This window comes from Canis aureus, chromosome 36, assembly GCF_053574225.1.
Source record: "Canis aureus isolate CA01 chromosome 36, VMU_Caureus_v.1.0, whole genome shotgun sequence".
Taxonomy (NCBI): Eukaryota; Metazoa; Chordata; class Mammalia; order Carnivora; family Canidae; genus Canis; species Canis aureus.
The window spans coordinates 21855542-21870615 of record NC_135646.1 but is presented as its reverse complement, the minus strand read 5'-3'; the positions used below and the strand labels follow the sequence as shown (position 1 = coordinate 21870615).

Here is a 15074-nt window from a genome sequence, read left to right as displayed (position 1 = left end):
GGAGCCCCGCCCACTTCCTGGCGCACCCCTCCCGCCCCGACGCACGCCGCGCGCGCGCGCACGTCGGCCTGTGACGCCGCCGCCGCCGCCGCCGCCGCCGCCGCGCCCCGTCCGGCCGGGGACCGTTGGGCGGCCCGCCCGGGTCCCTCCCTCAGGACCTCCCCCCGCCCCTGAACCGCTCTCGCGGCAGCGACCCATGTGGGAGTTCAGGCTCCTGCGGTCGCCGCCGCCGCCGCCGCTGCTGCTCCTGCTGCCGCAGCTCAGCCTCGGAATGGCCGCGTCGCGCTCGCAGGCCGGAGCCATGAACCTGGGCGGCGGCGGCGGCGGCGGCGGCGGCTGCGCACGGGGCTCCCCGTTGGCCGCGGCGCGCCGGCCGCAGTGCGTGCAGCTGCCCCCGGTGCCGGGAGCCGACCCGCAGCGCAGCAACGAGCTGCTCCTGCTGGCGGCCGAGGCGGCGGGGCCGGCGCTCCCTGGGGACCCGGCGAGGGAGGAGCCGCAGCATCACGTTCTCTATTTCCCCGGGGACGTGCAGGTAGGACACCTGTGCCCTCCCCGCGCGCCTCTGCGAGCGGCCTCAGTCGCCCGGGCCCCGGCCCAGTGCGGGGTTCCAGGCTTGCCCCGAACACGCCCACACGTGCCCTGAGCCGCGTGGCCCCGCGAATCCCAGGGCCCGCCCCTGCCACACCCCGGGGCCCCCTGCTCCGGGAGCCCCGGGAGCCCCGGGGTGGGGGGAGGAGGAGGGAGGTGCCCTTGGAGGGTGACGACCTCGGGCAGAGCCAGCTGTCCGTCCGTCCGAGCTTGGGGGGGGGGCCGCGGGGTGTGTGCAATCCGAGCCCGAAGGAATGAGGCCGCGCGGTGTATGCATCCACCCCGATAACCTGGCGGCGCAGAGGTGCGCGCGGGGGTTCGGCCGCAGGCAGGCGCGTGGCTTTTCAGATTAACTCAGCACGCGGGGTGCCGAAAACGCTGGCAGTCATTAAAGAGCAAACGAGCAAAACATAAAGCATGCATGCATTAATTAATTAATTAAAATAAAAATTCTAAAGGTATGACCCCCCCCCCTTTTTACTAACTAGACTAAAGAGGGTGGGTGGGGAGTAAAAGGGGCAGTAATCGCTAAGCCTGTCAATATTTTGCGCTCAACCTGAATTCTGTACTTTTTTTTTTTTTTTTAGCTTTATTATTTGATTTTAGATCTTCAGGCAAATATTCGTGGCTGTCTGGTACTGGGAAAGCTGGGTCTTAATTAAATTAGATTTTTTTTTTTTTATTGGAGTTCGATTTGCCAACATACAGCGTAACACCCAGGGCTCATCCCGCCGAGTGTCACCCAGTCACCCCAACTCCCCCAACCCCCCTCCACCACCCCTTGTGCGTTTCCCAGAGTTAGGGGTGTCTCCCATGTTTTGTCCTGGGTCTTAATTTAGGTCTCCATGCAGAGCTGTGTTGTCTAGTTTGGCGGCCGTCCCGTCAGTTAGTTAGTTAGTTGTACGTGGGCCGTTTGGTTTGCATTCACGAAATGCAAAATCCAGGCGGGAGCGTCGCGCCGGCGGCGTCCGCAGCGCCCGGGGGCACCTAAGGTTTGCGGGGCCCCGGTGGGCAGTGTGCGAACCCGGGGCGTTTCCATCGTCAGAGCCAAGTTCTGTCGGGGGTAGTACGGGTCGGTGTGTGGACAGGGAAGCTAAAATGTTGGCCAGCTGGGTTTCTCACTCCCTGAAGCAGTAGTAGTAGTTTGTTTTTGAGATGGATGCTTCAGACTGATGGAGTCGCAAACTTTGTGCTCTGTGTCAAACGACGATGAAGATGCATGTAATTTTTTTTTTTTCCCTCTTATCCTTAAAATAAGGAACCGGTCTCATTGACTGCTAATAGAAACTGAGAAAAACAAAAACAAACCTTAGTATTTAGATTGCAGAGTAGGTCATTAATCCTCTGGTGCTCAGTTTGGGAAAAAACAGCGTGACATTACTGATAGCGGCTTCCAGAGATTGGAGGAACAGCTACTATGTGCATCTATAATGATGATGATGATGATGATGATGACGAACCTTTGTTGAGAGTCTGCTAAATATTTATAAAGTGTTACATCCAGAAAACAATACAAGTCTTCAGATAAGGTCTAAAAAAAAAGTGCTGAATACACTTAGAGTCATACCTCCTCTTTTTTTTTTTTGGTGACATCATCCATTTCCTTATGTAGCCTGAGATTCCATTAGCTTTTTGGACAGTGATCTAGTGTTGCTTTACAGAGAGTGTATGAAATGCTTTAAAAACCCAGGTCCTTTAGAGAAGAGTAAGATAATGCATCAAAAGGCTTTAATGCCAAATTGCCTAGGTTTGAACCCTGATTCTGCACTTTTTAGCTATGACATCTCTGGCTAATTTCAGCTACCTCAACTATAAAATAGCAATAATAATTTATAGTATATCAATGAGGACTAAATACGGGAATTCCTCGTGAGTAACAGTTCCTTCTCATCTTTCTGATGACTTTTTCAGTTATTGGGCTACCCCAGTGCTCGGCTTGTGGACTTTTCTCCTCTACCTTTATCCCCGTAGTGATTTCTTGGAGTCTTGTGGTTTTACATTCCACCTGTACTCTGATGACCTTGGATATTTGTATAACTAGCCTAGAGAGGTTCCTGGAACTCGAGACTTACCGGTTGCATGTACAGTATTTCCTTTTGGATATTTAATAGATACCTCAAACATAAAATCTCTGCATCTTTGCTTTTAAATCTGTTCTTCCTGCAGTTTCCTCATCTCGGCTAATGGAATTTTTTTTTTAGTTGCTCAAATTAGAGATCTTGAAGTTAATCTTTTAGTAACCTCTCTTTTACACCTCATACCTCGATCAACAATTAAAGCTGCTTTCCCTTCTAAACCTAAGTGATCAGAATAACCAGTTTAAAAGTAAGTCAAATCATGCCACACCACTGCTGAAAACTCTCCAGTAGCTTCCCATTACTCAGAGGAAAAGCCAGAGTACCCTTGAAGAAGGGCTCTTCACTATCTTTATCTTTTCCCACTCTTGCTTGCCTTTCTCCTTTTTCTGTCTACTCTGCTCTAACAGCGTTCTTCCTGTATTACTTGGTGTAGGCACACTTGACCTCAAAAGCTTTTTGCACATATTGCCTGGAACAATCTGCCTACAGATATCTGTGGGATTCATTACCTCACCTGTTTTGAGTTGCTCAAAAGTTGCCCTCACAGTGAGGCCTTTTCTGATCATCCTGTATCATAATCACATGTATACATACATGTGATCCCTGTCAGCTTTCCTCTTCTATTTTACCCATTTCATTTACTGTATTATTCATTTCGGTTTTTGTCTGTCTTGCAACACTACAATGTCAGTTTCATGTCTGTTTTCTTCACTAAGTATCTCTGATGCTTAGTGATTGGTGTTCAGTGACTGGCATGTAGTAGGTGTTCAGTAGATAATTTGTTGAATGAATGAATATATGTAAGTTGCTTTGAACAGTGCAGGAAGTGCTTGATAAATCATAGATGGCTATTATTATATGAAATGCTTTTGGCTCACATTTCTTCATATCTTTGTACCTGATTTTTTTTTTTTAGCCTAATGTTTATTCGTGTGAAATTTACCCTGTTAGACACAGCTCATCTTATTAGTATATCAGTTCTTTCATAGAACCATTATTCTGGTTTGTATCATATATTAATTAAATAGGCATTCTTTCAATATCTTTATTTTTAATTTGGATAAATACCGAACAGAATTGGTCCAACAGAACTTTGTAGGGTACCATTAGAAGCTTTACTTCTTGTTGATACCGATTTGTTGTTTGGTATCAATTAGATCTGGTTGCCCAAGTAATTTTAAATTTTAATTACCATTACTTTCTTTTTTTTTTTTTAATTTATTTTTTTATTGGTGTTCAATTTACTAACATACAGAATAACACCCAGTGCCCGTCACCCATTCACTCCCACCCCCCGCCCTCCTACCATTACTTTCTTGATGTTCCTCTTGCAATCATTTTTGTTGGTGTTGTGTGTGCTTTTTTATTCTATATTTGTTATTTTCTCATTTGAATTAACAGGTGAGCTGAGAACATAGTAATTCATATTTCTTTAAGTACATTGATTTTTTTTTTTAAATCCAGTAATGATTTTGGAGGGAACAGAAATCAGGATTTTTTTAAGGAGGCATTTTCCAATTTTCTTGAGTTATCTTGCTTTTTAAAGCTTCAGTATATAAAATTATACTTATCTCTTTTTTTAAGTATAAGCTTACAATTTGATGAGTTTTGACAAATGTTAAGTTATGTAACCAACACCATAATCATGTTATACAACATCTCCATCACCCTAAAAAGTACCTTTGTGCCCCACTTCTGTTGGTCTCTTTTCTCAGCCACAGGCAACGACTGATCAGCGTTCTTTCACTATAGTTTTGCCTTTTCTACATTTTCATTAATTTGCAATCATAGTATGTAGTCTTGTGTCTGGCTTCTTTCACTTAGTATATGATGCTTTTGAAATTCATTCTTACTATTGCCTGTATCATTAGTATGTTCCTTTTTATTCCGAGGTAGTTTTCTGGTGTATGGATATATAATTTGTTTACTCATTCAGCACTTGGTGAACATTTGGGTCATTGCCAATTTTACCTTTAAAAAACCTGTTTTCCTAAAGACTAGGATATAGAGATGACCATGCCCTAAATGTATGTCCTGGTGTGTCACGCCTTACTACTCATACTACTACCACACTCGCAACACTTCTGAAACCTATTACATGGGTTTTTCCTCCTACCATGTGATGCTCTGCACACCAGCTGGATATCCTATAACTCAATTCTGACAGTATCTACCCGGAGTTATTACATTTCACAAGTTAAGGGCTCAGTCCTACAAGACTGCACCCCCATTTCCAGCGCCAGTCAAAAGTCCCCGGTTGTCACCTGTGCTCCTGCAGACTGCCTATAAATTGGGGTTGCCATGATACCCTCCTTAGGTTCAGTTAATCTGTAAGAGTGACTTATGGAAACAATTTACTTACTGTTTACCCACTTATGAATGGATATGATAATGGATGAATACCTCGATGGAAGAGATGCATAGGGTAAGGTATGTGGGAAGGGGTGCAGACCTCTCTCAGTGTAGCACTCCCCTAGAACCTCCATGTATTCACCAACCTAGAAGTTACCTGAACCCATACTTTGGGGATTTTTTTATGGAGGCTTCATTGTACAGTCATGATCAGTCATTAACTCCCATTTCCAGTCTCTCTTTAGAGAATGGACGGTGAGACCGAAAGTTCTAAACTTCAGTCATGTCTTGGTTTTTCTGGTTGACCAGTTCCTGTTCAGAAGCCCACCAAGAGTCACCCCATTAGAACAAAGGTGTTCCTGTCACCTGGGAAATTCCAAGGGTTTTAGGAGCTCTGTGCCAGGAATATAGTTGTACTTGCTCTGCTGTAGGAATAATCCACCTAGCTTGAAACTTAATCATGAATGTCTCCGAACTGTTGTAGACACTTGCATGTTGTTTTCCTAAAGATCTTTGTACCTTTAACTTTAGTAGCTGTATGGGATAGGCCTGTAAGTTTTTGCAGGTCAGCAAGCATCTAACTGTGAAATAAGAACTCCTTAATCTCTCCCAAGAGATTCTTTTGCCACCTGCCTCATTGGTGATGTGGAGAAGCTTGCTCCCTACATGCCTCCCCACCGCCCAAGGGGAATAAGCGCATTGCATTCCCAATTGACATAAAAATTCTTGAAAGAAAGCACTCTCTTCCCATAGTCTTTAGCCTTTTCTGTAGACTGGCCCTGGGTAATAGCCTGAGTTGCAGAACCAGTTTTGGCCACCTGTCTGCAAGTTCTATGGGGATGTCTTGTGTTTCTTTTGGAATTTGGGAGTATTTATCCATTGTTTTAATGGATCTGGGTTTTGACACAACAGTAACAATACTATTTTTATATTTTAGTGCACACAATTCCTTTGTATAAGCATGTCCCCCCTTTGATCATGTAACTTAGGGCTAATCAAAGAAAATACCAAGTTTTTAGATTTACCTATGTGGTAGAGACTGAACTGAGAATTACAGAATCTTGAATTCATTTTGACTCATTAACCAAATAACTGTATAATAGAAATAACTATATAGTTTCTAGGCCCTCAGTTTCCATAGCTATAAAAAGGATTTAGCTGAGCTCTTTGAGATCTAAGTTCCTATTTTAATTTTATATCACAAATCTGAATATGCCGAGGGCAGTAGCAGCATCCATAAAAAGCTAAATGATAGCCTCCTCCTGGGAGTAAATATTTTTTAACATATGAAAAGCTATTAATGAGATTATGAACTGTAAGAAAGAATTGAGTATCTGGGAAAATTCTCAAAGGACACAAACACAGAATTAACAAAAAAGAACATTGTCAATAAACATTGAAAAATATTCATCCTTCTTAGGAATCAAAACATGCAAATTAAATAAAAAGTAAGGTATTTTATCATAGTAGTGAAGGTTTTAAAAAAATTAATGTTAGTAGCCCCTGTGGGTAAGGATGTGGGTAAATTCTTGTATACTGTCAGTGAGAGTGTAAATTGATATTAATCTTTTTGATGGGAAGTCTAAAAATTGTGATGCAAATCTATATTTATTGATATGGAACCATGCCTGAAATATATTGTTAAGTGAAAACTGTATGCATAAACTTGTTGAGGAAGAAGTAAGAATGCTGTCTAATATATGTATTTGTAAATGTGTATACTAGAGAAAACTGGAATGCTAGACTCAAATTTTAATGATTATTTCTAATTGGTGGTTTTATGGATGGCTTCTCCATCTTCCCTTCTACCTTTGTATATAGACTAAAGTTTTTTAGTGAATTTTACTTCTATCAGTTTTAGGTTTTTTTTTTTTTTAAGATTTTATTTATTTATTCATGAGAATACACAGAGAGGAGAGAGAGGCAGAGACAAAGGCAGAGGGAGAAGTAGACTCCAAGCAGGGAGCCTGATGTGGGACTCAATTCTGGGACTCCAGGATCAGCCCTAGGCTGAAGGCAGCGCTAAACCGCGGAGCCACCCGGGCTGCCCAGTTTTAGTTTTTTAATAGAAAAATATTGTTAAAATTAAGTTTAAGACTGTACATTAGAAAGTAAATCCCCTTTTCATACCAATCTCTCCAGTCTCCCATTTCTCTTCCTCAAGGCTACCACTGTTGCTGATATATGTATTCTTCCAGAGACATTCTATGCTGATGCAAACTTTTTTTTTTTTTTTCTTAAGATTTATTTGAGAGAAAGAGAGAAGGTGCTAGTAAGGGAAGGGGCAGAGGGAGAGGGAGAAGCCAACTCCCCACTGAGCGTGGAGACTGACATGGGGCTGAATCTCAGGACCTGAGCTGAATCAAGACTGGGAACCTCAGGGGATCCCTGGGTGGCGCAGCGGTTTAGTGCCTGCCTTTGGCCCAGGGCGCGATCCTGGAGACCCGGGATCGAATCCCAAGTCGGGCTCCCAGTGCATGGAGCCTGCTTCTCCCTCTGCCTGTGTCTCTGCCTCTCTCTCTCTGTGTGTGTGTGACTATCATAAATAAATAAAAATTAAAAAAAAAAAAAAAAAAAGACTGGGAACCTCAAATGACTGAACCACTGGGGACCCCACGAACTTTTTTATTTTAAAACACAAATGGTAGCGTAGCTTACAGGGGTTTTTTAGCCCTTGTTTTATAACGCATGTTGAGTACTCATAGACCTGCCTCATTCTTTTGAAACAAAAATAAATAACCTTATACATGTTTATTTATGCATATATGCAGTTATATCACTGAGATAAATTCCTAGAAGTGGAATTACTAGGTCAAAAGAGAAGTGCATTTAAAATTGTTCAGCATGTATAGTATATAGTGTTATAAATAAAGGAAAATCACAACTCTGTTTCTCTTTCTCTCATACTCTGTATTCATTCAATCAGCAAGAATGCTGTTGACTCTACTTTCAAAATATATTGTCTGACCACTTTTACCACCTTAATTTTTCTACCACTCAGTGTTCAAGCCACCTTGTCTCCTCAGGATTACACTTGTGTAACCTCCTGCTTCAACTCCTGATCCTTCAACATAGGAACAAGAGTAATCCTTTCAAAACAGAAATTACATCCACCCTCTGCTCCAAACCCTATCAGAGCAAAAGCCAAAGTCCTCACACCTCCCCCTCTCCCCAACAATCTTTCTGACCTTGGTGATCACTTTTTCTTTTTGTTCACACTGCTGGAGCTAGTCTAGCCTCATTGCTGTATCTTGGCTATACCAGTCATGCTTCCACTTCAGGGCTTTTTGTAGTTGCAATTCCTTATGCCTGAAATATCCTGCTTCACTCCCTTGGTTCCTTCAGGTCCTTCTCAACTATCATCTTATTGGAGACCACCCTGTGTTTCAAATAATAATCTTCCACCCTCTCCAAATCCTTGTATTCCTTTTGCCCTGTTCTTTTTATTTTTTTTTTAAATTATACTCCATTGCACTTAACCACCATCTTAATATTTTGTGCTGACTTCTACCCACTTATGGCTATTGACCTTTCGAAAGCTGGTCTAACCAAGGAACTAAATTTTTAATTATATTTAACTTTAAATTTAAACCTGAAAACTGATAGTTCAGTTCCTAGAAAACTTTTAAGTATATTTGAACAACTTGGATATGTGAATCTGCTTTTTCAACTGTAAATTTTATGAAATCTAAATTCAGATCCAGTATTTCCAGTGAAAATTTAGCATCCAAATTGAGATGTGCTGTAGGTATAAAATACACACTGGATTTCAAAGACTTAGTAAGAAAAAGAAATGTAATCATCTCTTACTAGTTTTTTAAATCAGTTACATGTTTAAATTATAATATTTTAGATATTTGGGCTCAATAAAATATATTATTCAAAGTAGTTTCACCTGTTACCTTCTTTTTAAAATGTAGCTACTAGAAATTTTTTTGCATGGATCATGTTATATTTCTATTGAACAGTGTTGCTCTGTTTACTTATGGAGTTGTTTATTGTGTATCTCTGTACTAAATGTGAGCTCTGTGTGGGCAGGAGTTTAGTCTGTTCTGATCCATACTCAATCAGTAGGTATCCAATAAATCTCATAGAATAAATGAATAAATTTGAATGAATTTCTCCCTTTTTAAAAAAAGCTACTGTGAATTAAAATGAAAACAAAATTTATATGCATATCCTGGAACCTAAACAAAAATTTATTAATATATATATAGAATGCTTTTAAATAAACAAGAACCAAATAAAAAAGGACCAAAGTTATACACAGACACAAGTAGAAATCCAGATGGTTAATAAACAAAATTATAATTTCGTTCAAATTTTCAATAAATCCAAATTAGAATAAGCTGTCCTTTGCCTAAGAAATTGAACGAAAAGAAGAGCTATACATACCTTTCTGGAAGATAGCATTGGAGTCTGTATAACTAATCTTAAATTATGAATATTCTTTGACACAATCTTTCCATATCCAGGAATTTATTTTTACTTATTTATTTTAAAAGGATTTTAAAGCTGGGGGAGGGGCAGAGGGAGAGAGAAAATCTCAAGCAGGCTCCATGTCCAGTGTAGGACTCCATCTCCCCACCCTGAGATCATGACTTGAGCTGAAATCAAGAGTTGGACACTTAACTGACTGGGCCAGCCCCATATCCAGGAATTTATTTTTATTGATGTAATCTCAGATATATAAAAAGATTTTTCTAGAACGTTCATTGCACAGTTGACCCTTGAACCATGCAGGGGTTAGGGGCACTGACTCCCACACAGTTGAAAATTCACATATAACTTTTGATTTCCCCCAAAACTTAACTATTAACAGCCAACTGTTGACCCGAAGCCTTACTGATACACAACAGAACAGTTGATTCAACAGATATTTTGTATATGTATCATATATTGTATTCTTATAATAAGATAATCTTTTTTATTTTTATTTTATTTTTTTATAATCTTCTTTTTTAAAGATTTATTTATTTATTCATGAGAGACAGAGAGAAAGGCAGAGACACAGGCAGAGGGAGAAACAGGCTCCAGGCAGGGAGCCTGACGTGGGACTCGATCCAGGGTCTCTAGGATCATGCCCTGGGCTGAAAGGTGACGCTAAACCGCTGAGCCACCAGGGCTGCCCAATAATCTTTTTTTTTTTTTTTTTTTTTTTTTTTAAGAAAATGTTATTTTGGAGGCACCTGGCTGGCTCAGTTTGTTGATAGAGCATTGGACTCTTGATCTCCAGGTTGTGGATTCGAATCCCATGTTGGGTGTAAAGATTACTTAAAAATAGAATTTTTTAAAGATTTTATTTATTTAGTTGAGAGAAAGAGTATAAGCAGAGGGAGAGGGTAAAGCAAACACCTGGCTGAGCGGAGAGCGGATATGCGGCTAGATCCCAGGACCCTGGGATCGGGACCTGAGCCAAAGGCAGATACTTAACCAACTAAGCCACCCAGGCATCCCAAAAATGAAATCTTTAAAAAAAAAAAAAAAAAAAAAAAAAAAGAATGTTATTAAGAAAGAGAAAATACATTTACAGTATTATGCTGTATTTACAGGAAAAAACTTACTTGTAAGTGACCTGCACAGTTCAAACCCATGTTGTTCAATTGTTGTACCCAAAATTGAAATTTGGTTGTATCCAAAAAGGGAGGGATTCAGGATAACAGCTTTAATGAGAAAATATTTTAAGGTTTTGTGTTATCAAAAAGTTTAATAAACCAATTTTTATTTTCAGTTAATGTGTTTAGGAATAGGAGATTGTATGTATACTAAATAAAATTTATTTAAAAATATCTAAAAAAATAAAAATAAAAAAATAAAAATATCTATAATCCCTTTAAAGTAAGTTTAATTTTTAAAATTTCTACTATGCTATTTAGCTATATCTTATAACCCAGTCTTTTGATATTTTTGATAGATTTTAAGTTTAAATTGGGAAATTATTTGTTTAAAATCTTAAGATCAGAAGGTAATGATAGACATATAGTTTTCATTTTTAGTACATTAACCATTGGTCATATAACATCCCAATTTCCTCCACAATAAAAATGGGAAACTATTTTGTGGAAATAATTTTATATAAATATGTATTTAATGCTTGTTTCATCTTTCTTACCTTTCAGAATTACCATGAAATTATGACTCGTCATCCTGAGAATTATCAGTGGGAAAACTGGAGTCTAGAAAATGTTGCCACCATTTTAGCCCACCGGTTCCCCAGTAGTTATATTTGGGTGATAAAGTGCTCGCGAATGCATTTGCACAAATTCAGCTGCTATGACAATTTTGTGAAAAGTAATATGTTTGGTGCTCCAGAACACAATACTGACTTTGGAGCTTTTAAGCACCTTTATATGTTATTAGTTAATGCTTTTAACTTAAGTCAGAACAGTCTGATATCAAAGAAGAATGTAAAAGATTTGAATAAGGACTCCAAAGCATCTAATTGTAGATCCAGTTCTCACACTACTAATGGTTGCCAGGGAGAAAAAGAGAGGACCTGTGAAGAATTTGATGAGTCCACCCTGAGTTTTTACCCACCATCACTAAATGGTGCTTCTTTTACTTTGATTGGATTCAGTAAAGGTTGTGTTGTTTTGAATCAATTGCTTTTTGAATTAAAAGAAGCCAAGAAAGACAAGAACATAGATGCTTTTATCAGAAGCATAAGAACAATGTACTGGCTGGATGGCGGTCATTCTGGAGGAAGCAATACGTGGGTTACTTATCCAGAAGTCCTGAAAGAATTTGCACAAACAGGGATTATTGTTCATACCCATGTAACACCTTACCAAGTGTGTGATCCAATGAGATCTTGGATTGGAAAGGAGCACAAGAAATTTGTTCAGATTCTTGGGGATTTTGGTATGCAGGTGACTAGCCAAATTCATTTTGCAAAGGAAGCTCCTTCCATAGAGAATCACTTCAGGGTTCATGAAGTATTCTGAGACTATAAAAGTATTAATATACTTGTTCAGTGGAAGAGCAGAAGCACTTTGAGTGTTATAAATACAGATAATGAGATATAATTCATAGATGCATTGTCAGTTTTTTGGGGGAGGGCGGGGGGAGGAAGCACACATTCCTAAAATGAGTATAATGTGCAATAGTATTACTTGCTTGTGAATGTGAACGGTTTTTAATTTGGGTTGGGTTAGAATTAGTTCATTTGAAAAGTAAAAGATGGTTTGTGATAATCCTACAAGGAGAGAGATAAGACCCTTAAGAATGAAAGTTACAATATAGTCCTTATATAAAAGGTCTTGAAAATTGTTGGAAATAGTTTATTTTCTGAGTAATGTTTGGGATTAATTTTGGTGACGCTAATGGTAATTAGCTATTTGGCACTCAAAACTCCATTTCTCTTCAAGTAAAGCAAAGGCACACTGATGTTTTCCATAGTTTTGGAATTAACTATACCCTGCTTCATATGTTTTGTAAACTCATAGTCATTCTTTAATATGCCACCAAGTATTTTTTTAAGAGTCAAGTATATTTGTTTCCAAATTTCCAAGAACATGCAGTAGTGTATAGTTGGTTTTTGAAAACATTACACTTAAGCACTATGGCTTAATTTTTAATTGACAACTTTTAGATAAGTTATTTTGTAGTTTCTTGACTCCTGACCAAAAACCAGTTCTTTTGGAAAAATTGTTTTAAATTGAACATAATTAGGTATATTGGGTAAAAATATGCTACAGATTTAAAATCTTTTCATCATATCAGTCTTTTGAAAGAGATCAACTTAGGTGAAATAAATGTGTAACACACTATTTGTTACTGCTCTATTGAAAAGGAGACAGATTCTAAAGATCTAACTCAATGTTTCTCCAGAAGTATGATTTTGTCTGCCAAAAGAAAGCAGCTCTCTTTGGCCAAAATGCAAAATTATATTGCTATAAGAAAAGTTACAGGGAAAGTTTGAAGACACAAATGATTTAATTTGGCTCAAAAACTGAATTTGCTTAACACTGCTACATAATTTGGGTGAGGTTTCCTTCTGCCTGTTTTTCTTGACCTAGATAAATACATTTTCAGAAACCCAAGACCTAATGAATGTCAACCAACATTGACAGCTGTGTGATTACAATAAAGGATGAACACTTTTTAATTTATTAAGAATTTAGCTTTTATAGGTCATGAAATAATTAAGCAGGGAAGTAACATTGATGCTTTCAGACTGAAAAAAAGACACTGAAGCTTAATATCTTAATAACCCAGAGGACCTAAATTTATAAAATACAGAATTAAAATGTTATTAATCTCTTGGTTTCTTCATAGAATTGTATTTTAATGACTATAATACATTCCAAATATTCAGTTATGAGAATTCTTACTCACCAAATGCTTAAAAATAACATCCCTTAATTCTATAAAGTATAGAATTGTATCACTCAATTTTTTTAAAGGACATGTTAGTTTATATTGCTTCAGTTTCTTTAAATACATGTTTCTTTTGAGACCAAAAATTCCCAACAAAGAAACATGTCAGCCTGATTCTAGCATTTTATTACCTAATCTTAAAGTACCATGATGGATTGGATGGCTTCTTTCAATATTTAACAATCCTTGGTTAAATTCATTTGGTAGTGAATTCATAAGGTAGTGAATACACTAATGAGGGGGGAAGGAAAGGCACTTATTTTTACAGGATTAACATTTGAAATGGAAAAAGTAGGACTTCCTGCAGGATTCATTTTAAAAACCTGAGATATTTAAAAATCTAGGTTCTTTAGCTATCTAGTCATGTGATTGCTTAATTATAATTGTTATATGTTCAGTGAATATTGAGAATAACTTACTGGACACCTGGAACTGCCACTGCAGCAAAACTAGTGTTGAAAGTAGAAGTGTTTTTTTGAATGAAAATATATTCCAGCTGATCCATATTCAAATATTTTCAGACTTCAAATTTGTCTTCTCTACATTTACTTAAAACTATTGTAAATGTTAGTGTATCCTTTTAGACTGTGCCTTTGTGTTGGTGTCTTGAGAGTCAACTGAGAAGCCACACAGATAATGTGAAAGTTGTTACCGCCACAGCATGAATGTACAATTGTATTAAATTTAATCCAGAGAAGTCTGTTTGGATGTGCTTTATGTTACTAGATTTGTTAAAACTTCAGATTGTTACTTGGAAGAAAGCTATTTCTTCCACTTTGCCAGTTTAGGTTTGTATGTTTTCATTAATCCTCCATGTTTTTCCTTTCATATGAGCAATGTTGAACCTCTCCTTGTAAATATATTTTTCTCTCCTTTAAATTGCCCCACAAGAATTTCATATCTTCTGTTAAATTTCTTGGAGAAAATTACTCAAAAACAAGTTTTTCCTTCTATGTGCTAATCATTTCAGGTGTCTGTATTCCTTTTGCTGTCATTAAGAGACTTACTGAGAATATGGTGTGATCTGTTTTTCATTTCATTCATGTAATACCTAAGCACCCAGGGCAAGGGCAAGGGCAAGAATGGTCTAGGCACAGACAAAACAATCCCAAGCATTTGAGTATAGAAATGTGTAATAGACTAAGACTTAAAAGCAAAAATATGAAACCAAAGGTAGTATTCCTAAAATAGCTATTGTTATACTTAAGGGTCCTTAAGAGAAACATGTTTTAGAGGGTAAGATATACATGTAGATAGATGTCATCTGTAAATTCAGGTTGGTCTTTACAATGGCAGAGAGACCTAGCAGTTCTTAGTGGTAGAGACAGGCAGTCACTTAGGATGGTCATTTTAGTATCCCATCTAATGGAACTTTAAAAAAATAGAATATAACTTAGGTGTATTTAAAACACCCAACACTTAGGGACTGTATGCTTGAAACAAGACTTTAAGGTAATACCAGAGATGTGTGGGTGACTGCCAATCTACATTAGTTCTTCCTCACTACATCTGTGTTTTAGCACTGGAGGGAAGGAGTCAGTAGCACAGTTCCAACTCCATCCAGACCTGCATTCCAGCTTTCTACATTTTTTTTTTTTGTCAACTTAGATTCAGCTTAGATGTCTGTTGGCAACTTTAGATAGGTGAGAGAAAAGCCTCCCTACTAAGGTTCTTTCC

General features: G+C 38.6%; 1 protein-coding gene across 1 annotated transcript; it reads left to right on the top strand.

The window, feature by feature from the left end:
- The first annotated feature begins 92 nt into the window (after positions 1-92).
- On the top strand, positions 93-14410 carry C36H2orf69 (chromosome 36 C2orf69 homolog). Its single transcript, XM_077885742.1, has 2 exons — positions 93-532; positions 11138-14410. Exons 1-2 carry the CDS (start codon positions 197-199, stop codon positions 11960-11962), a joined length of 1161 nt encoding a protein of 386 aa, XP_077741868.1. The 5' UTR covers positions 93-196; the 3' UTR covers positions 11963-14410.
- Positions 14411-15074: the final 664 nt, after the last annotated feature.